Genomic DNA, 24946 nt, shown 5'->3' on the forward strand with positions numbered 1-24946 from the left:
TACACTTGATGTAAGGAAAACAAACATGCTTTGCGTATCTAATTGCGTAATAACCTAATAAGGACTGATAAGTACTGGTGATACAAGGACTCACGTGAATTCTTATTACCGAACACGTTCTCTAATTTGACAGCGTTTTGCAACTAGCCTAAAGCCCCGGGTTTTTTAATGTTGTCCTGGGACTAAACAAGAAGCAAGACACGGATGAAGCCAGAGTTCCGATGCATGGACAAATATCAGTTCTACCGTTTTGTTTTTCTCAGAAATAGAATCGATTATGTGTGATTAACCCTCTAATACCCAACCCCGCCTTTAGACGGGGTATAGTTTGAGCATTTTTGTAATTTTTGTTTCGTGGAAAATCAAACTTTTTATATTTTTGGCTGATATTTAGGACTGTTTTGTATATCTAAAAATGGTTTTTGGTGTATTTTGAAGCGTATTTACATTTTTTTTAAATCATTGAAAAAATGATGTTTTAGTCACCTTTTAAAAGTCATTGTTTATTTTGTATTGAATCGCCACAATTAACATATTTTATTTTTTTCCGAAATCATTCTATACTTAGTTTAATAGTTTAAGGGAGTCGAGCACACTCTAAAATTATTTTCCTTGAAATTACACGGAAAATAGAATTTTCAATGAAAAAAATTTAAAATTTAAATATTTCAACTATAATCATAAAATCTCAAAATGTTTTCATCTTAAAAAATCTGTACCCCAAATAGGCTTCCAGGAAAAATATAAAAGTGTGGGGATGTTCGAAAATAAAAATTAGAAAAATCAAAAACCGAAATTCACGAAATCGAGAATTAAAAAGAATCATCTTCCAAAACATGTTTAAATCGATTTTAGATGACGATATATATAATGATATTTAGATCAAAATCAAGAATTTGGGTATTAGAGGGTTAAGGGCGCACTTTCGCTGGGATTTATTTCCCTGTGAAAACGGTACTTGTTCATCACATTCGATTTCTCGAGCCTCTGAGGTAACAAAACAAGATCTGTACAGAAATCGATGCTCGATTGCCTCTCAATGACAATGGAGTAGTACGACATGCACTAAATACTAAGGATACGGGTATTGCCACAAAAGATCTAAATACTGGTCGCAGTGGTTCATCCGAACAGAAAAAAAATCAGGACAAATTGGGGTGAAATGGACAGCTAATAATACCAATCCGAGAATGATTGTAGTATTATTCGATAAACCGCATTTGTATGTATCAAAAATGATCCAGGGCTTCATGTTTTGCATCCAGCGACATTACAAAACCATACAAAATATGTTATTATTCAGCAGTTTTAGGGGCATGTAGGGTAAAAAAGGGAAAATATCTTTCATATATGCGCATGATAACTGTTAGCTTCCTATTGCACCTAAAACTAATTTCAACGTTCCATAGCAGTATCTGTTTTTCATAAATACATTTTGAATCTCATTTTTTCATGAAAATAGGGCAAAATGGGGCAAATTGGACAACTACTGAAGATTCTGATGAAAAAAGATCTTGTGCTTTTTGTTTATGCCAAACAAATCAACTTCATGTCAGTAACATTAAAAATCCATTCAAAATTCGTAAAAATTGTGAATATCCGACAGTTGTTGGGGCATATGGAGCAAAATAAGCATTAAAATGACTCTTTCATGTATTCTTATGATTCCAATTAATTTCCAATTACACCTGCAGCTATTTTCAATGATCTACAGTCGTGTTAGTTGTTTGAAAGTACATTTTGATTCTCTTTTTGTATGAAAAAAAGGGCAAAATGGACCACTTTCCGTGCCGTGCGGTGAATTAAATTAGCACCAATCGATTTCTCGTAATTTTTTACGTCAGAAATGGCCAGCTTCACGTACCGAAACCAGCAGCGTTAAAAGATCCGTTTTTTGGGTCGATTTTTTCCACTGTGCAGTGTCTAAGGCAGGGCCGGATCTAAGGGGGGCCGGGGGGGGCCGGGCCCCGGGCCCCCACATTTTAGGGGCCCCCACAAAACCATTTTTTGGTTGCTAACATTAGCTTTATTTTTCATATTGCTCAAGTACTGTTCGAAAATAAGGAAAAATATTTTTGGTTATCTCTCCGAGGGGCCTCTACATCCGCTCGGGCCCCGGGCCCCCACAATCCTTAATCCGAGCCTGGTCTAAGGAAAACTATATGGAGAGAAGTTTACAATGAAAGCGTAAATACAAAGGCATGTGATACAGTAGTAAAAATGAGAACAGAATAATGGAAAAATATATTCCAAAGATGAAAAACCATGGAATTTAATTAAATATTGCATCATGCACGTATCGTACTGCATTTTCCGAGCAGGTGAAAAGAATGTAAAAACAAAAACAAAATATTGAAAAATTCCATACCTCTACTCCCCAGCCCTGGGTGCTTCACTTAATTTCAAAAGCTATTATTAAATTATTATTTATCGTTGTTGAAATTCAGTAGCAAAACAAACTTCGTAAAATAAGAGATACGCACACAAACAATCCCTCCTTCCGTATCATCCCAGATAGTGACACCTATTTAATATTCATAACACATAAATCAAATAAAAACAACCAACTAAAAGGGAGCAGATTCCACCAGACTGCCCAGGAGCAGCAAAAAAAAAAATCAGGCGGCGACAGCCATGATGGCGTTACCCAATTTCTGCATGACTTCAACGCGAGATCGACCCCAATGAACACAATGGTTTGCTCTTTTGTGGTGAATTTGTGTCATGGCTTAAAACCCATAGGCTTACTTTTGCGTGGGATGGGTGCCTCCCTTCTCCCATTTTTTGAATGGATTCAGTGCATGGTGTCCAGCATTTTTAATTCCAAAATAAACAAGCAACGGCGAGATGAAGCTGCTGCACGATGCTGGTGGCCCTCAACGACCGTATTGGTGCTGGAATTAATAATAATTAAATTGCATTTTCGTTATTAACCTGATTTTACCGCTTGTGCGTTGGTAGATTGGGGGATTTTGTTAAATTAATGACTTCACTGTTGTCGGTTCTGGTCCAATAGCTTCATGAACTCGCATAACTTTTCGTTAAAATGTATTATTTATGTTATCGACTGATATAGATGTAAACCAAAGATGGTTAGATCTTTGTGTAAACTCTAACAAAAAGCGAATCTTAACATTCTCACCAGATAAACTAAGAAATAAAATCTTTCACACATCAGGAAACAAATATGTTGTGAATCCGGTGTATTAGGCTTAAAGGATTATTGTCACTTACCACATACAATCCTTTCCCATTTCACATGAGTCATTCAACCAAAAATAATGCCGACTCATAAACACTCCACCTCAAGCAACCGAACTGGTTTCCCGTAGTCCAGTAGAAACAGACTATACTAGTCAATCCCATAGTCTAACACAAAGCTCAAGTTGCTGCAAATCAAGGGACACGGACGGATCGAGCGCTTATCCTGGCTAACTTTACCGTACCGGACATGCCTGTAGGCCAGAATTAATGAATATTTAATGGAGGGTTATTTGCCGAAGACCACCCAACAACACAAGGAGTTACATATAATCACTGTCGAGGTTGTGTGAGCCCGAAATTCAGCAATACGCCCATGAATACGCCGCAAAATAAAAAGCAAGGTGATAACATATGCGTGTAAAAAGAAAGGTAGCAAGGTATGCTTCTAATTATCACATTATATCCTAATTTATACAACAAAAACGGTTCTGAATATCCTATGCGAATTGTTCAAGTTTAAATACGACGCTTTTTTCATCTTCTGGGAAATTTAAATAGTTGGTTATGCAACGGATTAAAAACTGTGATCTTTACAGCACGAGTTGTAGATATTCCTACGAGGCTTGCCAAGTTGGAAAGGACAAGTGCTGTAAAAATTTAATTACAGTGACCCCACACCGATGAATCACCTTAATTTTGTACACTATTTATGAATCACCGTGTTGATCAAATGAGTGATTCATAAACTGTGGTCATTTTTGCCGATTCATAAATTGTGGGGTCACTGTAGTTGCATTTCTACTAGGAATAAAGTAGAAAAAGTGAAAGCAGCAGAAAGGTAACCAGTTCGATAAAGTAGAATTGAATCTAGGCGCTGTATAAAAATGTAAGTGCAGCTGTCAATTGAAATTGCTCACGTAGTGCCCCAGTGGACAATAGAGCTGTAAATTAGGTTAAGTGATTAAGAATAAAAAAAAAACTATTCACTAGGATAATAATCATTCGCATCAATTCAGTGCCTTCCGGTGATGGTTGAATGGAAACGCTCCACGTGTTCCAGTATGCCAGACAAGAAATTTGAATCAAGGAAGCCGTGCTATAACCACCGTCCCAAAAAAAGTCTTACCATGGAAACTCAAGTTGTCAATCAAACAATTACATTGCGTTGATCAATCACTAATCGGTGAACTTCCCATATTCGCATAGTTGAAGTAACCCGGATAAAAAATGACCATTCATTACATGGTAAATATTATTAATATATGACTGCTTTTATTGTTCACAATAAAGCGCACAGTACATATATGGTTACTTTTTACAATAGAAATCAATCCGATATAGTTCGTACAGTAAGTGAACATTAGCTTTATTAGTGACTAATTGATTCGATTGTTTTTCAATCGTTCTTTAATAATTTAAAGTTACTATTAGTAAACAAAAAAATTTAGTTGTTTTTATACATTTGGAAAAGCGCCTGCAAAGTTCTCCCGGACTTTTTAATAAAAAGACAAGAAAAAAGAGTTTATTTCTCAATTACACTTAAAAACAATTCGTCACAAATTAATAACAATACATATTATTGTTGCTTGGATCATGTTGTTCTACTCTGTATAATCAAATACAAAATCACCTGACTTTTTCTAGTTTTCGTTTTAAATTTGAGTACAGTAGATATTGGCAAGGGAAGCTGTCTATTAAAACCTGAGAAAGTACTTATAGAACACTTGCTGAAAAGCAGGTTTATCCAAGTGAGGACGTTACGACAAGAAAAAGATGAACAATGATTTTTCTGTTGTTTTCCAATAAATTAAATGAATCTAGTAAATAGAAACTACCATCACAGAGAACAGACATCCAAGTCAAATCTGAATTTTGTGTAAGGAATATTTCATCAGCAACACAAGTGGCAATAGCGTGGCGCTGCAATCGGTTAATTTCCCATATAAATTTAATTCACCACTTGAAATGTTTCAATTCACCACTGACTGTGGCAATATGGTGTTTGGCGGCGTTAGTGCTGTCACCGTGTATTGGTTTGCAACCTTACTCAAGTGAAGATTCAAATCCTTACACAAATTTCTGAATAAAATTTGTTCTAGCCTGGATGTCTGTTCTCTGTGCTACCATTGATAACAATACAAAAACAACTAGTTGAATGGGTTCGATTGAACCGATGTTAAAATAAATATGCAATATTAATATTTGTTGTTATGTTAACAGATTTCGCCTTTGAAAAACCATAGAATTCATATTTCTCGGTAACATTTTTCTCCCGCATTTACATATGGCCGTATGTACATATTGGTACGATTAATATGTAATGGATCATATGACCTGAGGTCTGACTTGTGATATTTGGCAGTTATTTGAAAAGATTGATGATAGGTCTTATCAACTGCTGCCAAGCAATACATACCAGACATCAGAGTGTTTGATTCTTATCATAAAATGTGCATATCATTCTGGCGGCCTTTAGTGCTTGTTAACCCTCTAATACCCAAATTTTTGATTTTGATCTAAATATCATTTTTCGTCATCTAAAATCGATTTAAACATGTTTTGGAAGATGATTCTTTTTAATTCTCGATTTCGTGAATTTCAGTTTTTGATTTTTCTAATTTTTATTTTTGAACATCCCCACACTTTTATATTTTTCCTGTAAGCCAATTTGGGGAACGGATTTTTTTAGATGAAAACATTTTGAGATTTTATGATTATTGTTGAAGTAATATTATTTTATGTTTTTTTTTCACAGAAAATTTTATTTTCCGTGTAATTTTAAGGAAAATAATTTTAGAGTGTATTCGATTCCCTTAAACTATTAAAAAGGATAGATGGATAGAATGGTTTGGGAAAAATTTAAAATATGTTAATTGTAGCGATTCAATACAAAATAAACAATGACTTCTAAAAGGTGACTAAAACATCAATTTTTCAATGATTTTAAAAAAATGTAAATACGCTTTAAAATACATCAAAAACTATTTTGAGATATACAAAACAGTCCTAAATATTAGCCAAAAATATAAAAAAATAGATTTTCCACGAAACAAAAATTACAAAAATTCTCAAACTATACCCCGTCTAAAGGCGGGATTGGGTATTGGAGGGTTAATGCGGGAAATATAAATTCTATGGGTTTTCATGAGCGAAAACTGCTTACAAATAACAATAAATATTATTGTATTTTTATTATAACAACGATTCATTTGACGTCATTTAATTTATTGTATTTGTATTGTAAGAACAATGAAAAAACATTAGGATAAATTGTTTTCTTTTGAAAAATGCCCTAAAAATGTCTCATAAAACACAATACATTCTACTGTTATTAGCGAAAAAATGTATGAAAATTTTCTCAAAATTTTATGGTTAAGATGCATAACGACCACCATTTTTTATTGTAAAACTGCCATTTACCATTCGTCGAATGGTATAGAACAATAGGGGTGATGGTGAGTGTGCTGTGCAAATTACAATATGTTTAATGGTGAATATTTTTCGAAAAAATGGTGTTGTAACAATAAAATTTATTGTATTTTTATGATATTTTTTATCAGGGAAGCGCCACTGTAGTTTTCAACACACTTTTGCAATGATGATGTTTTTTATTTACACCGACCACAAGCCTTTAATAGGAATTTTCGGGAAGGAAGGTAAAAACCAGTTGTCAGTGACAAGGCTGCAACGCTGTTTTTGAACTTTCTGTGTACGACTATGAAATTATTTATCGTCCTTCTTCGAAACTATCAAATGCTGATTTTTGTTCCCGTTTTCCTCTGGCACACCCTGTTCCTAAGGCATTTGATCGAGAATACATTTAAAGCCTTAACTTCACCGTAGAATTTCCTATTGATTATAGAAGAATTGCCGAAGAAACAAAAAGGGATGAGTTTTTGGTTCACATTAGTAAATATTTGGAAAATGGTTGGCCAGAGCGTTTGCACAAGAGTTTCTGTGACGTTTTCTCCCATCATCAGGACCTTGAGGAAGTGGATGGATGTATTTTGTTTCAGGACAGAGTCATTATCCCACAATCTTTGCAACCAGATGTTTTAAATCTACTCCATAGACATCATGCCGACATAAACAAATCCAAATAATTAGCCCGGCGAACCGTATACTGGTTTGGCCTAAACGGAGACGTAGAGGATTTTACCAAATCATGCAGAATATGTAGAGACATGACCCCGACACCAAAATTGGACAATTATTTTAGTTGGATACCTACACGGAGAGACGAAACTACCCAAAAGTGAGTTCTTTCCACCCAACTTCGGGGTTGCGTGCGTCAAGCCAATTTTGAGTTGATGGAATCGATGTTTTTGTTGGGTTGTTCCCGCTTGCTTCCATGTGAAAAAAATACCTAATTTTAAGTTTTTTCCACCCAACCGAAATTTTGACTAGGTTGTATTCACTCAAATTTGAGTACTGTGCTAGACACGGCGTGTGTATGGGAAAAGTTTATAACAAAAAAATAGGCATCGTCAAATTTTTCGCTATTCAAAAATAGAGGCTTTCAGCTTTCATTTGCAGGGTCCCTCAAAAAAATCCACCGAGGGATCCCGAACAACTTTTTCAGAATACTGTTTTTCCCCATACAAAATGCATGGTTCCAAATTAATCCCTTTTTCTACTTAACAAACATACCCAATTTTTGTATGAAAAAGTTCCCCCGATGGAATATTTCGATGTTGGGCTTGAATGAAAGCTGGTAGCGTCAACTTTCACGTAGCGTAAAAATTAGCGATGCCCATTTTTTTGTAATAAATTTGTTCTACCAGACACACCGTGTAGAAACTCAATTTTGGCTTGACGCACGGAACTGCAAAAGTTGGGCTGTTTCTCTCTTCACTCTCTGACAACAACAGAAAGAGCGCATGAAAAGGGAGATGAAAAAGAACTCAAAATTGAGTTTAAAAGTACCTAATTTTGAGTTTTTCAGTTTCTCCGAGTACTAATAAGCCGTTTAGTAGAATTTGTGGGAAATACCGGCACCCGACACCCAACAGGACACGCAGTGGACAGCCCAATCAGCGAGACAACGGAACGGAATCACCTTGGGACTAGCGCGGAGTGAAAGTAAAAACCGAACTACAGGACGTACGTGGTTGAAAGATGTTTATTGCGCGAAAGTTACATTGGAATGAAAATGTGTTGTCACTTCTTCTCTCTCGATCATTGTAGTTGCATGGTAGCTCTGCAGCGCAGGGGCGGCGTAATGAAAAATGTCACCCCCATCTACACTGCCAACAGAATTCATGCTGACTTTTTTCATTTTGGCCATAGAACGTTTCTCGTAATTGTAGATAGTTTCACTAAATGGATTGAACTGGAGTACATGCGGAATGGAACGGATTGCAGAAAAGTCATCAAAGTTTTTATTAGCGTTTTTGCCAGGTATGGCTTACCTGATGTGCTCCACCATTTAATGCCTCAGATTTTGTGAAATTTTTCGAGAAACAAGGGGTGAAGGTATTGAAAAGCCCACCATACCACCCAGAGAGTAACGGACAAGCAGAGAGGACTGTGCGGATCGTCAAAGATGTTTTTAAAAAGTTTTTATTGGATCCCAAAAACAAAGCTCTGGATATCGATTTACAAATTTCTTATTTTTTTATAAACTACAGGAATGCTTGTTTAGAAAATGAAGGACAATTTCCATCGGATAGACTACTATCTTACTCTCCTAAAACGCTATTGGCTTCTTTAGTGGTGTTGAGATAATTCCATATTCTGAATCTGCATGCCAAACTGAGCCAAAATCCAAATTTTCATCAATTTTGGTGCCCAGGAACCTATTTAAAAATCAATTTGAAGTTTGTATGGGAGCGATTTGTCGAATCACCCCTCGTCGCATTTTGTACTGAGCGGAGCTGTCAAGCAGTTACCCAGCTGTCAAAAGGTGTTTTTAAAAAATCTGTTCAAAATTGATTTTAGGTACCAAAAAAAATCTCTAAAAATCTGAAAAAAATCATAGCGGCTCAGAAAAAGGTGCTCTTTTGTTTAAAAATAAAAAAATCATTGAATTTTTCTTAATTTAAAAACCCAATTGGACTTGATTAATCCCAAATCAAATTTCATGTTTAATTTAGCTCTAAAGCAGCTCAAGAACCCCAGTTAAGAAGAAAATCGAGCAGAAATGTGAATCGCTAGTTAGAAATACCATAGTTATTCAAACAATCAAAGGTTTTCCTGAATTCTGTATTTTGTATTGGTAGAAAAGTTTAACTTGAAGTAGGAAGGAGTGGTCGCACTGCTGAAAGCCACTCACTGGAAAGTAGATTGAATGATCAGAATGAGGGAAGAAGTATAGATGAGAGTCTGCGACTGAGCTGGAGAATTAATGTTGTGTCTACTCAATTATGTAAATGAAATTCCCTGATATTTCCAGGATTTTTCCAGGTTTTTGAAAATAATTCCAGGTTTAACAAATCGACTAAACTAAACATGTTTTCAGATTTCTAGAAATTCGTGGAAACGCAACTTTTGTGGAAATTTATAGTTCCAACTATAATGACATTTAAGGAGAACATTCCACCAGCATTTAGGACGGAAGCACGAGATGATTTTCTGATGGAATCCTTAATACAATCCTGGCGATACTTTAGGAGAATTTTCTGCATAATTTGTTGAAAATTTTGTTCATGAATTTATGAAGGAATTTAGCAAGGAAGACAACAATAAATTATACACTACCTATATTTTTATAAAAGGTAAGCTTGGCCGTTCCAGCAGAAAATCTTTCGAGTAGTTCCTATGCAAACTTTCTTAAATATTGTCGGACATTTTAAAAATGGCAGCTAACGCTTTTAAACTAATCCTCAAAGAAACCCTTCACGCATAGCTTCAGTTATTGCACACGAAGACCTTCGTATTTCGCTAGATTCTTCTCTCCAGCGATTCCTCCTTTTATAGAAATTGCTAGAAACAATGTTAGATATGTTTACAGGACTACAGTTAGAAAATCATTGCAGAGTTTCAAAAGAATTGACTTCAAATAATATTGCCAGTTACACTTGAAAATTTTAAAAATGTCCACATTAATTCAACTAGAGGAATTTCTTAATTCCTTCAGAATATTTTAATTCTTTTCTCCACAACAAATTTGAACGATTACTTTACGTCAAAACATCGTTTTACCCTAGGTTTTACCAAAGTATATGAACAAACATTGTTACAGATTAACTACTTTCAAAATTAATAGAAAAAAATGTAATTCGATAGTTCTGGTTGTCAATAGTTTCACTCTTGAAATAAGTAATTGACAATAAGAATATACTAATGAGTTGGTAACTATGTTCCAAAACTATTACATTATGTCCATCGGAAATAGTTTCTCTCGAGTTCGTTAAAATATGTGGAGCTCAGAAGCAACTATGGGAAAGAGAGAGTTGAACATTCTTTCAAACATTGTTAAGAATTATTTATAAGTTGCTCTAAAAACGTTTCAGAAATGGTCAGAAAAATATTTAAAAATTATTCCAGACGTCATCTAGTTAATTCCGCTAGAAATACTAACATCGAATCCGCCAGAAGTTCCAATTGATCAATAATATTTTTCAGGAGTTTCAGGAACTATACGCTCAAAATGTATCTTTAAGTTCCTTCAGGTATTTTCCAACATCTACAGGCGATTGCGAATTTGTTGCGCAAACCTCAATAATTTCTGCAAGACAGTAAGCTCATTCACATGGAAATAAAGAAAAATAGCTTATACAATTTAAGTCGCTAAGCCAATATTTAACGCTGCAATAGATTGAAAGATTTGAGAATTCAAAAACTTAACAATAAAAGCATGTCGACTCAGTTTTACGAAATAGGTTAAACATAAAATAGGAGATTACTGTGAAAAAAGTACAAGTTAGTTTGAACGTCAGATTATCAGATACATCTGATAGATAATATTTAACGAGTGGGTAGTTAATAGTGGCGCAGCCGAAATTTTTATTCGCTTCGAGGCATTTCTAACTGAAAATTTATATTAAATTGATAAACACAGAAATTCCCTGATTGTCACCAGAATTCCCTGACAATTCCAGGATTTTTCCAGGTCGAGTGAAATTCCCTGATAATTCCAGGTTTTCCAGGTTTTTCCAGGTAGTAGACACCCTGAACAGTTTTAGATTGCATCCCAACTGATTCGGACGTGTTTTTCTTTATTTGGAGTCACGATACTTCATTAGCTACTCGGTCCCGTTTCATCAATAGTTGAACTTATCAATGGAGTCAAAAGTCACTGCTAAGTGAGTTATTAAAAATCCGATGATTTTATAAATGCTCAACTTAACTCAGCTATACATATAAGAGCCGATAGACGAGTGCACCGATGAACTGAATTCATCGCGCGGTCCGAGAATTTTGACACTACAGCGGGGTCGTTCCCAATCAGAATTGTTCAATTCTGATTGGAAATCTTTCACTTCTGATTGGAAGCGACCCCGCTGTAGTGTCAAAATTCTCGGACCGCGATGAATTCAGTTCATCGGTGCACTCGTCTATTTCTTCACCGCGGCTTAACTAGAAATCTTCTACAGAGAAATGAGCGGAAGTTAGGGAAGTGGAACCATCTGGGCAGGGCTCCTATTTAAGGCACTTTTCTGCTATAACTCAGCCAATTTTGAACCAATTGACACAATTTTTGGAACGCGGCGAGAAACGTATAGTATCTAGCCGTGTACAGAATTTTAAGTTAATTGAATTGAAATTGGCTGAGTTATAGCGACAAGTGCCCAAAATACCGGCCACTGCCCAAGTGGCTCGCTACCCTATGTCGGTTCGGCAACGCTGTTCGTTTTGTTAAAAACAGCTTCCAACACTTGCCACAAAGCTACACTGAAAAACAAGAGAACCCAAATTTGAGTATTTTTTAACTCACTTTTGAGTTCTTTTTTGCATCCTGTTTCATTCGCTCTCTTAATTGTTGTCAGAGAGTGAATAGCAAAACAATCCAACTTTGAGAGTTCGATGCGGGAAGCCAAAATTGAGTAAGTGGCACAGTACCGAAAGTTGAGTAATTTTAACTGACGGTTGAGTAAAAAGAACCTTGACTTTAGGTACTTTGGCCGTATACGCCTAAATGCAAACTACCTACCTAAACATCGACTCCAGCAACTCAAAATTGGCTTCCCGCACGCAACCTCGAAGTTGGGTGGAATGAACTCACTTTTGGGTACTTTCGTTTTTCCGTGTAGGTGTTCAAACTTTGTGCGTGACTGTGTTGTGGTGCGAGTCGTTTGTTTACGTTTGAATTATGAAAAAAATATAACAGCGCAATCGCAGAAATCTGTAATGCATTGCAAAGAATAGCGCTAACCATATTGGCAGAAGTGAATCAATCAGCAGCAATGGAAGATTTTCGAGAAGACCAGCTACAAAAGTTTTTTCATGAGCATGAGCTTTTGAAAGCAGAATTGACCCTAAAAGGGATACCTGGGGTCCATTGGACCCCAGGCGCCTTTCAGAGCTCGTCTTTGATGGAACACACTCAGCGAGGTGACGAAGCTGAGGCCATGAAGGTATCCCTTTTAGGGTTAATAAACATTATCTTTTTTTACTGAATGCACGCATGCGCCATAAGCTTTTCGATATTAAGAATTAATAATTATGATTTTTTTAGTTCTGATTACAATACCGTTCAAACGACGCAGTCCTACAAACGATAAACATGTTCATTTCGACACTGATTCTTCATTAGGGCCTAACTGACATTTTCGATTTCTCTTCATCGATCCTCTCTTTGTGTTATTACAGAAATAATGTATTCAGTTTTCCAACGATTTATTGGTTGAAATGCGAAGACGACGACTACAATTTGCTCTAGAAACAAAAAAAATAATGATTTTGTTTGTTTTGATCAAGTTAGCGAAAGAGAGAGTCGACGAAGAGAAATCGATCAAGTCAGTTAGGCCCTTAAGAAAAATCATTGTCGATTTGACTCGCACTTTGACAGTTCTCTCTGCACGATGGACGCCTCCGCACATCTCTATAAGGCAGCATCCATTTATTACGTAACGCTAAAATCGATATTTTTAAACCCCCACTCCCCCCCTCCGTAACGCTTTTTTGTATGAAAATCCTAAATTATTTGAATGGGCTGTAACGCTCGGCTTTACTCCCCCTCCCCTATAGCGTTACGTAATTTGTGGACGGCGCCTAATGTAGGATTACTAGGCTTAACCGGTGAGCCAGGCTTACCCATATAGTTGAACCCGTTGAACCTGGTTTACACTGCCCCCACTCGCATAACAGTCCCATCTTTGCTGGGATTCCTATTCATATATGGGACAGTTATGCGAGTGGGGGCAGTACAGCTTAAGGCGGAACTGGAAGCATTTCCTTATTTTTTTTGGTTTTTGATTTTTTATTAAATAACGAAGCAATATTTTCAAAATCGGTTTTCGTGTACGTGTAGAGAATGGATCAAGGTATCTCCTGAATTTTTTTGGTGGTGAAAATGTTTTCCGTTTTTGCAGAAACCATTTTTAAGTGAAATTTTGTTTAAAAATTGTAATTTGTAATTGTAATTGTAATTGCTCAGTCCACACCCAGGCCGACAACTGTCAGCCCATCTGCTTGTAGGCAGATGTGGACCTACTAAGCCTCCCCCGTTAACATGTCCTACACCGAATTAGCACACCGGGATCTTCCACAGGCAGGCGCTGGCGTTACCAGTCCCAACAAGTGTCAGATACATTAAATAGATGGGGTAGAGGATATAAGAAGATGTGGGAATAGGATGGGAAGAGGCAGAAAATGAAGAGATAGTAGAGAGGTTTCGATTTTGTTGCTGAAACGAGAAAAAGAAAGAATGATAAAGAACATTAGCGATATGTTCATAGATTTTGATTTGGTCGATAACTTCTCATCTACCTATTTTGTTTCCTTTCTAGTTTTTGTTAGGGCCAGCTCGCGTTTTTTCGTCATGTCCTCTTTGCCGGTTGGCGAAGTTCAGGATGTAAGTAAAAAAGCATGCATTTAATATGATTAGTACGACAGTAATTGTGATTGCTCAGTGCTTCCAGCCCATTTGTCCGCAGTACATATCAGGCATCCCGTTTTAACAAGTCCTACACACCATCAGAAACCCGGATCTTCCACAGACAGTCCTAACTCCTAACTAGTGTCAGATAAGTTCAATTGAGGATAGGAAGCGGCAAAATGAGAAGACAGTAGAGAAGGTTTGGTTTATTGGTAGCTGTGTTCAAGTGATGTTTGTCTGACATTTAAAAACTATTTTCCGTAAGTGTTTAACTCTCCACCCCAAATTTAATACCGGAAAAATATCTGATCAGATGTATAGTTTGGCAATTCTTTGTCCACATTGAAATGCTTTTGTTAATACATCTTTTATCAAGAAGGAATAAAGTTGTTTACTGTTATAAAATAATTCAGTTAGAGGACGGCTAATGTATTGTAATCCAGAATAAACCTACATAAAATGTCTCAATAAAAAGTTAACTCTAGTTCAACTAACTACACAAACTAAAAAGTGTTATTATATTTTACCCATGATTTCATCCTAATCTTGACCCTAACATAGTTATGCGCTTAGTGTAAGTAGACGCCGCTTATGATTTTGGTTGGACAATGACCAAAAATAGTGTTGTTTCGACAATAGTCACATATTATGCCCTACGACATTGACGATTCTATTGTCTATGGCTCACCTATTTCGTGCCACCCAGCAGGGACTTGGTCTGGTACCCAATTCAGTATATCATCAGCTCCACGTAATGTACCGCACCTCTTTTGATTTGTGATATATTACGCGGAACATTACTCTCTTCATTCGGATAGCGGCTATGTAACCCATTGGATTCAGTGTTGGTAAAATCGGTAAAATCACACTCAAAGCAGACTCATGAACCTCTCCTGCGTGAGCAAACTCGCGCGCGATTCTGAATCATTTTCTCACGCGCGAGATTTTCATGCAAAATCTCGCTCTCACGAGTCAAGCACCGAAATCTCATTCGCTTGTAAAACGAATCCAAATCAATTTGAACGGCATTCAATGTTATTGTACGCTGGATTTGCTTTTGTTCTATCATATAATCATAAAATTGTTGATGTATATAATAAGAACACCAAGAAATAAAGCAATGAGTGAAATCGCGAGTCCACTCATGCATGATTTTTTCAGCGGTGAGTTTGGCGAGTCAAGAATCGCGCGTGAAACAACTCAACCATGAGATTTGAGAATTTGAGTTTTTACCAACATTGATTGAATTAAAAGCCTCCATCAAACATGAAACGATTAATCGGAGACTGAAGACTCTATACCAAATTTGGCTCAGAGACAGGTAATCAGTGAGGTCAGTTTTTCTCGTTTGTCAGAGACGATTGATACGTATTAAGACAAACTTTCCACTGCATCTGCCAGCAATAATCGGTGATCGATCAACATTCCGAGTACCCCAATTTACACAAGAATGCCAAGGATCACCGCTCATGCTTTACAATACAGCTGGAAAAACTAGAACAACACCTGGCCACAATGATGCACTAAAGCGGACCGGAAGTGTTGGTGAGCCAGCCCCCACCAAATTTTGTTTAAAAAATGGTTTCTATAAAAACGAAAAACATTTTCACCACGAAAAAAAAATCAGGAGATACCTTGATCCATACTCTACACGTGCACGAAAACCGATTTTGAAAATATTGCTTCGTTATTTAATAAAAAATCAAAAACCAAAAAGTGAGGAAATGGATCCAGTTTCGCCTTAAACCAGGGTGAAGAAATCGGCCCTTAGGCTTATAACTCAGCTATCATTGGGTCACCTTAATTTTTGTTTCTGCACGAATCAAAAGTTTGAACCTTTCTGATTTAACGCTTTTTAGACGTAATATTGATCAAAAGTAATTTTTATTCATACATTTTAAAAAGTTTGTGTTAGAAGCCAATTAGTGCAATTTTTGATGTTGTTTGAAGCTGTTGGAGTACCTACATTTATTTTCATGCAACGTCCAAAATACGATAGAGCCCACCCAAACTGCTGATTACAGTACCTATGTATGTGATATGTATAACAGTAGAAACAATTAATATGATCATTTTAAATCTTTCATACTTTATTAGAAATTAAATAAACATACAGCTTTACGCACGCTTAAAAATATTTGTAAAATATTTGTTTTTCCAAATTCCGAACTCTGTTGAATGATTCCATTCACAATAAGATGATGTAGATTAACCTAACAGCCTAATTTGAGTTGTCTTGCGTATTTGTGGCATATTAAAATATTAAAAGCGCTTACATAATTGAAGATACTTTGTTGTTTCATTTAAATCATCTTATGCCGCTAGTGTTTAGTCATTTCAACTAAATAGAATGTGATTTACATGCCACTACCAACTGCTGATGGAACGTTAGGACGAGATCCATAGGGACGTGCCTGGCTCGAAGGGTATTGATTGCTGCTGGGATAGCTGGGTGCAGAGCTGGTGCTGCTCATCGACCCAAAAGAACTGCCGACCGTGCTGGCAAGTGGTGGACGTTGCCTTTCTTCCGGACGACGCGACGGAGGTGGAGCCGTGAAACCGCCTGCCGGGGGAGCAGAGAATGATGGTGGTGGTTTGCTGAAGTTTGGAAGCGGTACACTTCCTCCGGTGAAACCTGCTCCACCTGTTCCATTCTGTTGCCGAGATCCATATCCAGACGAGCGTGAATCAGCACTGTTTCCGTACCCGCCAGACTTATCAGAACTAGAGCCAAAACCAGAGCTGCCCTTCGAAGCACCATCACGAGCACCGTATCCTCCACGGTCGTTGGAGCCACCATAACCATTTGATTTGAATCCGCTATCTCGATCTTTGTTGCCACCGAAGCCACCACGATCTCCTCCGAATCCACCATTTCTGGCACCGAAATCGTTACGACTGCCGCCGCCATAATCGTCACGGCGAGCGAATTTCGGTCCACGATCGTCTCCATTTCCGCTGCGGTAATCGTCACCTCGGCGGCCCTTTCCGTCGTTTCTCATATTGCGACCGCCGCCGCCTCCATAGCGTCCACGGTTGCCGCCACGATTGCGACCACCGCTACGGGCGTATTGTTCCAACTCCGGATTCACGAACTGGAAAACAAACGGATATTTTGGTAATTGTGATTGAATATTTCTACAGGAGTCATATGGAACCAAATGATCTTATGATTTCATAGGAAAATGGAACCATCTGGGCAGGTCTCCTATTTTGGGCACTTTTCTGCTATAACTCAACCAATTTTGAACCAATTGACACAATTTTTGGAACGCGGTGAGAAACGTATAGTATCTAGCCGTGTACAGAATTTCAAGTCAATTGGATTGAAATTGATTGAGTTATAGCGACAAGTGCCCAAAATACCGGCCACTGCCCAAGTGGCTCGCTACCCTACCGCGATAACACGGTTCAATAAAAAAAAAACTTTAGTTCTACCCAGCTTAAAATTTCATTGTTTTTCTGATTCTCATTTTCTGAATCAAGAATAGGTTCCTAACATTTGATAGTGTGATGGATATTCGTGAAATAGCTGCATTAGCTCCGAGGTACATCAGAAAAGATGAAATTTAGAGCTGGGCAAATAGTGCTGGACCGCGTAAACTCACCTGATTTGCCTCCCTCAACACACCAATCAAGTCACCAGCCTTGGCACCGTTGGCCGGTGTGAAGAATGTGTACGATGTGCCCTTGTTGGTGGAACGACCAGTGCGACCAATGCGATGAATGTAGTCCTCCGTGTTGTTCGGGAAGTCAAAGTTGATGACGTATTTGACATCGTCAACGTCTAAGTTATGGAAGACAGTCACAGGGGTGAAGCAAAAAGAAACATTAGTTGACGTTCTAGCAATGTTGGATTTAATTAGAAAGCGAAAACAGATAGGATAACAAGTACCTACCACTAAAGAACGAATGAATTTTGATCAGGATAGCCACTTGAGTGTGATTCTCCTTTATTTTTACAGTTTGAAAATAAGTTTAAACTAATCCGCTTCAGTCAGTCAGCAGCGAGCAAATGGGAACAGATTGTAGGCCTAATTCCACGACAGGTGAATCCAAACAAGCGCACGTGATGCTCCTTCTGTTCGGTGATTACAGATGAAAACCCCCAACTCGAAGTCACACTTTTCGATTTAGCATTGTTTATGATTTCAAATTTACCATTTAAAGATGATTACCATAGGTGCCATAGTAGCGTGATCTCTGAAGTCTATGACTATTATTTACGGTATAAGAAATCATTTTTAATTCAACAGGAAAGTCATTTGACCTAAGATCGTTTGAGATGACATAACTTTATTTTATCTGGTGAAGATGTTTGTTTTTTTTTTTTTTCAAGAATAGCAATTGAACTTACGTACACTTTAAAACTGACACAAGTTTATTCGCAAAGCAACTCTGAGCTTTTCGCAGTTTAATGAAAAACGTATTTCTTTGATGAACAGTTCTGTTTTACAGCAACATTGATGCACGAAATAATAGTTTGTGAAGTATAGTCACTTGGATTTGCTATAAAAAGTACTGTAAAATGCATAATAGTTAGTTCGTTTATTCTTGAGAGTTTTTGTGTTGATTCGAACTCACGACTCAAGCGTGTGCGAATAAACTTACAACTCACGGCTGATTCTCGGTACCATAACGGAATTTTGATGTTTTGCTTTTGCACTTGCGAGTTACTGTTGAGGGGAGCTAATCCATTTCTGATTGTATGTGGATTAGATATTGATGGTTATGAAATGTTGTACATGCTACCGATTTACTGCTCATCTGCGTAAGCATTAACTTTGATCATAGAGGTCGTTTTTGAAGGTCAAGTATTTCTTAATCAAATTCGGATTCTACAGTTATGCGCCAAGGATGCTTCCCCTCACCTGACAATCCTTTAACTCATTTATCTAAAACTCAGTTCGGGAGTTTGTTACTACAATGCGATGTTCGGCAAACTTGTAGGGTAGTATTTAGTATAGTAGTTAAGAATATTGCGCAGCCTATATGTTGAACGTAAAACGAGGTTGAGGTGTATTCATTGTCAAAAACCGCAGATCGACCACTTCCTAAGCCCAAGTATTTCGGCGCATCCCAGGCTATACTTAGTCTTAGAATAATTTAAAACTCTCATCAGAAAAAAAATATCTGATCGAATGCGATTCAATTTTTAATTTTTCATATAGCAGATGGCCCACTCATCCAGATGACCCATTCATCCAGTTGTCCCTGAAAGAGAAAGCATGTCTGTCTCAGGAGGAGAAATGGTTCAGAAAACTGGAACCTCAACTTTTCATGTGTCATTTTTTTTTTTTTGTATAAACATCATTTGACGTCAAACATTTGAAGGAGGGGTCTAGAAAACGTGAATAAGCAAAGTTGGAAAATAGCGTGACAGATGGGGGAGTGAGATCCCCGAAAAATGAAGGACCAAATAAATGAAATAAATGAATCTTCCCGAACTGTTGAGCCCGGCGCAGAATAAGTAACGTATGTTATTTGTCAAAATTCTGTCAACGCAACGTAAAGTATCCATAGAGGATTTAACCTTCCGTAACTCGCGCGGTTGACTACCTGCGTCAGCATCACGCTATGCTGAGTACAAAAAGCGAAATTTTTTCAACGTGTTGTACAAAATACAACAGCGCGATCGCTCGTGGGTTAATGTTTTGAAATTTTGTCGACGGCGTCATTAATTGAAAACTCCTAACTGAATAACAACAAAAATTTCCGAGCTTTGCCAGAAATTCCCGACTGTATGATCTAGCATGGGACAGAAACGCATTTCACTCCTGTATACACTTTTTATAGGTTCCATTTTGGCTCCATATCAATATCCATATTTTGGTTTTGCGGTCTATGGGGATCTGATTCCTCGTAAAATTTTCTACAGAAATCATTCATCGACTTTTTTTTAAGCATCAAGGGGTGACCCCTAGCTGAAATTTTGCACATTCGATATAGGGGCAAAATGGGAAGTATATACAGGAACGAGAGTTTTCTCTTTTTTATGTGTCTCCACATAACCGTATTCCAGACTCATGACCACATTGCTATGAGCAAGCGGTAGAGGAGCCAAAAGAGAACGATATGTCACTCTATTGGCGATTAAAAGTAGAGGTTATGTCGTGAAAATTTGGAAGCTTGAAAGGGAAATACCAGTTCCCAATCAGTTTGATCATCAATTTTTTGGTAAATTTATCGATAAAATGATTTTTTCTACCCCGATCCCACATTAAATTTTATCTGGAACGACTCAATCACTAAAATACGAAATGGAATTTCACAAAACTTAACCTCACTTTAGGAGGCCAATAAAAAAGTCACAGCACGACCTGCTGCCGAAATCAACGAAGAAAGAACGACCAATGAAAGTGTGAGTGATCAAAGTTTGGATCAATTACTTGCAAAAAGTTACATACACTTGCTACTATTTGAGTTCAGAGAGAGGCGGAGCCAGCTCTTTCTTTTTTCCTACTCACACGGTCAGAAAATTCACTCATTTTAGAGCTAAAGTGGGACAACTCAAAAATGAGTAAATTTTTTTTCCAGCGATAGCGCTGGCCCAAGTGCGAAAATCTCATCAGTTTAAGTCGTATAATATTCTTGCTGATGTGAAGAATATTATACGGCCTAAATTGATTGGATTTTTACACTTGGGCCTGCGCTATCGATGGAAATGCAATTTACTCATTTTTTTAGCTGTTCCAGTTTAGCTCAGTTTTGTGTGAATCTTACTCATTTTAGAGTAACATTTTCTTAGCGTGCAGTCTCCTAAACATACACGAGAAAGTGCGGGATGAAAAAGAAGCAAACTGCCTCCTCTTTTATCTTTCTTTTTCTGATGTATGTTTACGAGAGTAAGAAAAAAGAAAACGCTGGCTCCGCTAATGTATCAATGCTACGCCAGTACATCCTTTGACAACATTTCAGGTACAAAAAACAAATACGAAGTCTTCCATACAACATATAAGCGATAAAAACATTCTAACTAAACAATGCTGTCAATTGCAGACACCCAAACAAGATATAATTTTCTGAAATAAAGGCAAACGAATAAACAATTCCAAAAGTTCTAAGAGGAGCATACAGCAAACTACACACTTAATCCTGAATTATCTGTTCGGTCCTTTTTTGACGAAATTAGAACAACAGAACTGTTTCGGTAAAAGATTTTACAGTACACTAACTGTTAAAAAAAGGGGGCAAACGATAAACAATTAATTTTTGCCGATACTGATGCCGCACATGGGATTCAAAAGTGGATACATACTACCAAGCTACAGTAATATAGAACTAGGTACTTGGCATCCCATTCGCATTTTAACTTAATACCATAGAACATTATATCGTCGATCTGGCACGCTCAGTAATCAAATTTGAGAGAATTCCCTATAACAGCACTAAAAGGGCAAGTTCCAGTTAGAAACTAGAATCATGAAGCAGAGTCAGTAGAAAATCGCGTATTCAACAATTTCCTGTTTTCTGCTGTCTCTGATTTCCACTGTAGCAGCGATATTAAGAATTCTTAACTAGAATTTGATTTAGCAGCTCGCATCTGTTCAATCTAGTGAATCTAATTCAACGTCACTTCTGTGGCGAGTGTAATCTGTTCCCGATAGAAAGGTTCGAATTAACACGCAGTTACTGAAAACCACACATCATGAACTGTTCTGAGCAGAAGCTTCAACCAGTCTTGAAAGTCAAATTAGTGGCGTTTGTTGATTGCGTCTAACAGAGCAAACCACGAAAATAACTAAAAGTGCATCTAAAAAGGGTACATGTCAGTTATCCTTCTGAACTCACTGCTATCTAAAATAAGCGTAGAACGATAGTAAAACTTACCTGCTTCAAATGCCTCTGTAGCGATGCGAACTCCTTGAGGCACTCCCGTTAGTCTACGCTTCATAACTACTGACATGCAATGCCTTTCTTAGTGCACTTCAACAACGGGAGATCGTGACCGTATGCCACTGGGCCACTTGCGGAACGGTGCGAGCCCAATGTATGATCACAACTACTATCAGTGAGTGGGGGCGTACGTGTGGGTGTATGTGTGATTGTACCAACTGCGCATTAGAAGGAACAGCACTCGCAAACTTTAAGTGACGTTGGCGTACAGTTCTAGACAAGGTTGCGCAGTTTTGTCCAGTATTCATCTCAGGAGTTGTCCACCGTCGATTTTTGGTTCATATTTAGGATGGAAGGAATTTGAAATCCCCCTTTTTGTTGGTGCCAGCTGGACTCAAAGCTGAAACCAACAGGAAAGCCCAGCAAGCTTCGGTGCAACCTGGAAACGTAGAATTCCACCGAAAGCAATCATCGATCAATCCTGTGAAATTGAGAAGCGATTAAGTTAGATAGCTCCTTAACAGAACTGATAAGTGGATAGTTGGCTCGAAGTGTTTCCGCGTCGTTAGTCGAGGTGTGATGATAGCCAGCTCTCCCGATAGTGGACTGTGAGATTTTGATGGATTGAATACTGATACGAACTGCAGCAAGCCAACCTAGTAAAAATAATAACAGATCGATATGTCGTGGAGTCGTATCGGTTGGTTTGCGATACGGATAGGCCTTTGTTCTGTTTCTCTTCACCGGTTTGCTGAAACGCACGTCTCCGCATGATTTGATGACTGACCATGGCGTGTTAAGTTCAACCGATTTTCAGAGTGCTCGTAACCAAATTGAGGTGAAATTCAATATATGTTCGCGTTGGCAATGACCCACATTCTGACAACATTGAGGAATCTACTAAAACCCGGAGCAATCCTTTGTAGTCTAACATACAGCTTTGGGATGACGAGGACAAAAGAACGAAGTAGGTTTTAAAAGGGGAGATTGACAGAGGATACCTAGTGTAATGGCCCAATGTAACAATGGGTATTACATACTGATCTCTTCAAATCGCTTAGAGAAAATCAATAATAGCAGAGTTAGCCAAACGTCGGAACGGTTCCATACTTTCCATCTTACGTGCTTGTCCAATAGATTTGATTATGATAGTAAACCCTTGAACGCACATAAGCTATGAAAATCTTTAAATACATCCTTGGAGAAAAACATTTGAAATGTGCAATCCAATAACCCTTCTGAGCTGTCCCATCAGTACTTGACAAGCAAAATTGTGTAGACCAGGAACACAGGAAGAAGTGTCGATTGATTCAGCAGGAGCCATCCTCGCTGAATTCGGGTTGTCCTTCGTCATCTGCCGCCGCCGGCTTCCAACCCCATACATTGAATTTCGCCACCTCTCTCTTTCGGATCAACGACCAGCTCCCTCGGAGGGATTAAAACAGATCTGTCAATTCTCACCTAAACCGCGCGAAGCCACATCGGTAGCGACCAAAATTCCGCTACGCAATCGACGGAAAGTATTCAATACGTAATCGCGATCCTTTTGGGTTTTGTCACCATGAATGCCGTCGCATCTCCACCCGTTGCGCTTAATGACGTTTGTGATCTGGTCAACCTTACGTTTGGTTTCGACGAAAATAATCGACTTGCTGTCCCCGTGCTGGGATAATTCCGTCAATAGCTTAAAAAGCCGATTCTCCTTCTCGTACTCCTCGCAGCATTCGATGATCTGCATGATGTTCTCATTCGCTGCCAAATTGAGCGAACCAATGTTGATTTGAATGTATTCTCGAAGGAATTCCTCAGCCAGCTTGCGGATTTCCTTAGGCCAAGTGGCCGACCACATGAGAACCTGTCTGTCCGGTCGAATTTGAGAAATAATTTTCCTGATTTGTGGTTCGAAACCCATGTCAAGCATACGATCCGCCTCGTCGAGCACCAGGTAAGTAGTACGCCGCAAATTGGTGGTTCCACCTTCAAGAAAATCAATCAACCGCCCTGGAGTAGCAATCACAATCTCAACGCCACGTCTTAAATCGTCCGCTTGAGGATGTTTAGAAGCACCCCCAAAGATGCAAGTGTTCATAATACTCATACGGCGACCAAAATCGTTGCAAACTTGCTGAATCTGCTGGGCCAACTCACGGGTCGGGGCCAGCACCAAAGCAATAGGGCCATCACCCCGCAGAAGCCTCGGCTGGTTACTTATATGAATCAACGCAGGCAAAATGTACGCCAAGGTTTTGCCACTTCCAGTTTTTGCGATACCGACCATATCCCGTCCGCTCATCGCAATTGACCATCCCACGGCTTGGATGCTCGTCGGTTCCTGAAACCCTTGGCGTGACATCTCGTCCAAAAACACACTCGGAAAGCCACTTTCAGCGAACTGAATAATCGGAGCCGGAACATTCTTACCGATCATGGTGATCTCGTTCTTATCCAAAAACTGGCACACCTCGGACCTTGACCGCTCCAAAACACTACTAGCCGGATTGAAAAAGTCCTTCTTGAACGGTTCCAACTTCACCTGATCCCACCGGACGGGGCGCAAATTTTCCCCATTGCGCTCCTGTTTATCGAAGCGCTTCTCTACCCGTCCGCCATTACGATCATTTCGACGCATCAAATTCGATGAGCCTCCGCCACCGCGGCCCCCACGGTCGTCGTAATCACGTCCTCCACGGCGATTCCTGCGCAAATCCAGTTCAAACAAATTAGCACATTTCACTCCCAGCAACTTAATTAATTGACTTACATGATTTTTGATGATTTTTGGGCGATAAAACAGCTAAAAATCGATTTTTTCACGGAGCGTTCACCAAACTGCACTGGTTCCAACTTTCCAAGATGGCGTATTTTTGTGATTTATTTTTCTTGGACGGATTCGGTTACGTGTACACTCGGGTACACTGAACTAAA

General features: G+C 38.3%; 1 protein-coding gene across 1 annotated transcript; it reads right to left on the reverse strand.

Annotated features, from left to right (window-relative positions):
- Positions 1 to 16251: 16251 nt before the first annotated feature.
- On the reverse strand, positions 16252 to 24932 carry LOC115267498 (uncharacterized). The gene is made up of 4 exons (XM_029874561.2): positions 24783 to 24932; positions 23483 to 24717; positions 17794 to 17972; positions 16252 to 17280 (listed from the first exon to the last, which is right to left on the reverse strand). Coding segments are annotated over exons 1-4 (2154 nt in total). The 5' UTR covers positions 24785 to 24932; the 3' UTR covers positions 16252 to 16542.
- Positions 24933 to 24946: the final 14 nt, after the last annotated feature.

The sequence above is a fragment of the Aedes albopictus genome, chromosome 2 (assembly GCF_035046485.1).
Source record: "Aedes albopictus strain Foshan chromosome 2, AalbF5, whole genome shotgun sequence".
Lineage (NCBI taxonomy): Eukaryota > Metazoa > Arthropoda > Insecta > Diptera > Culicidae > Aedes > Aedes albopictus.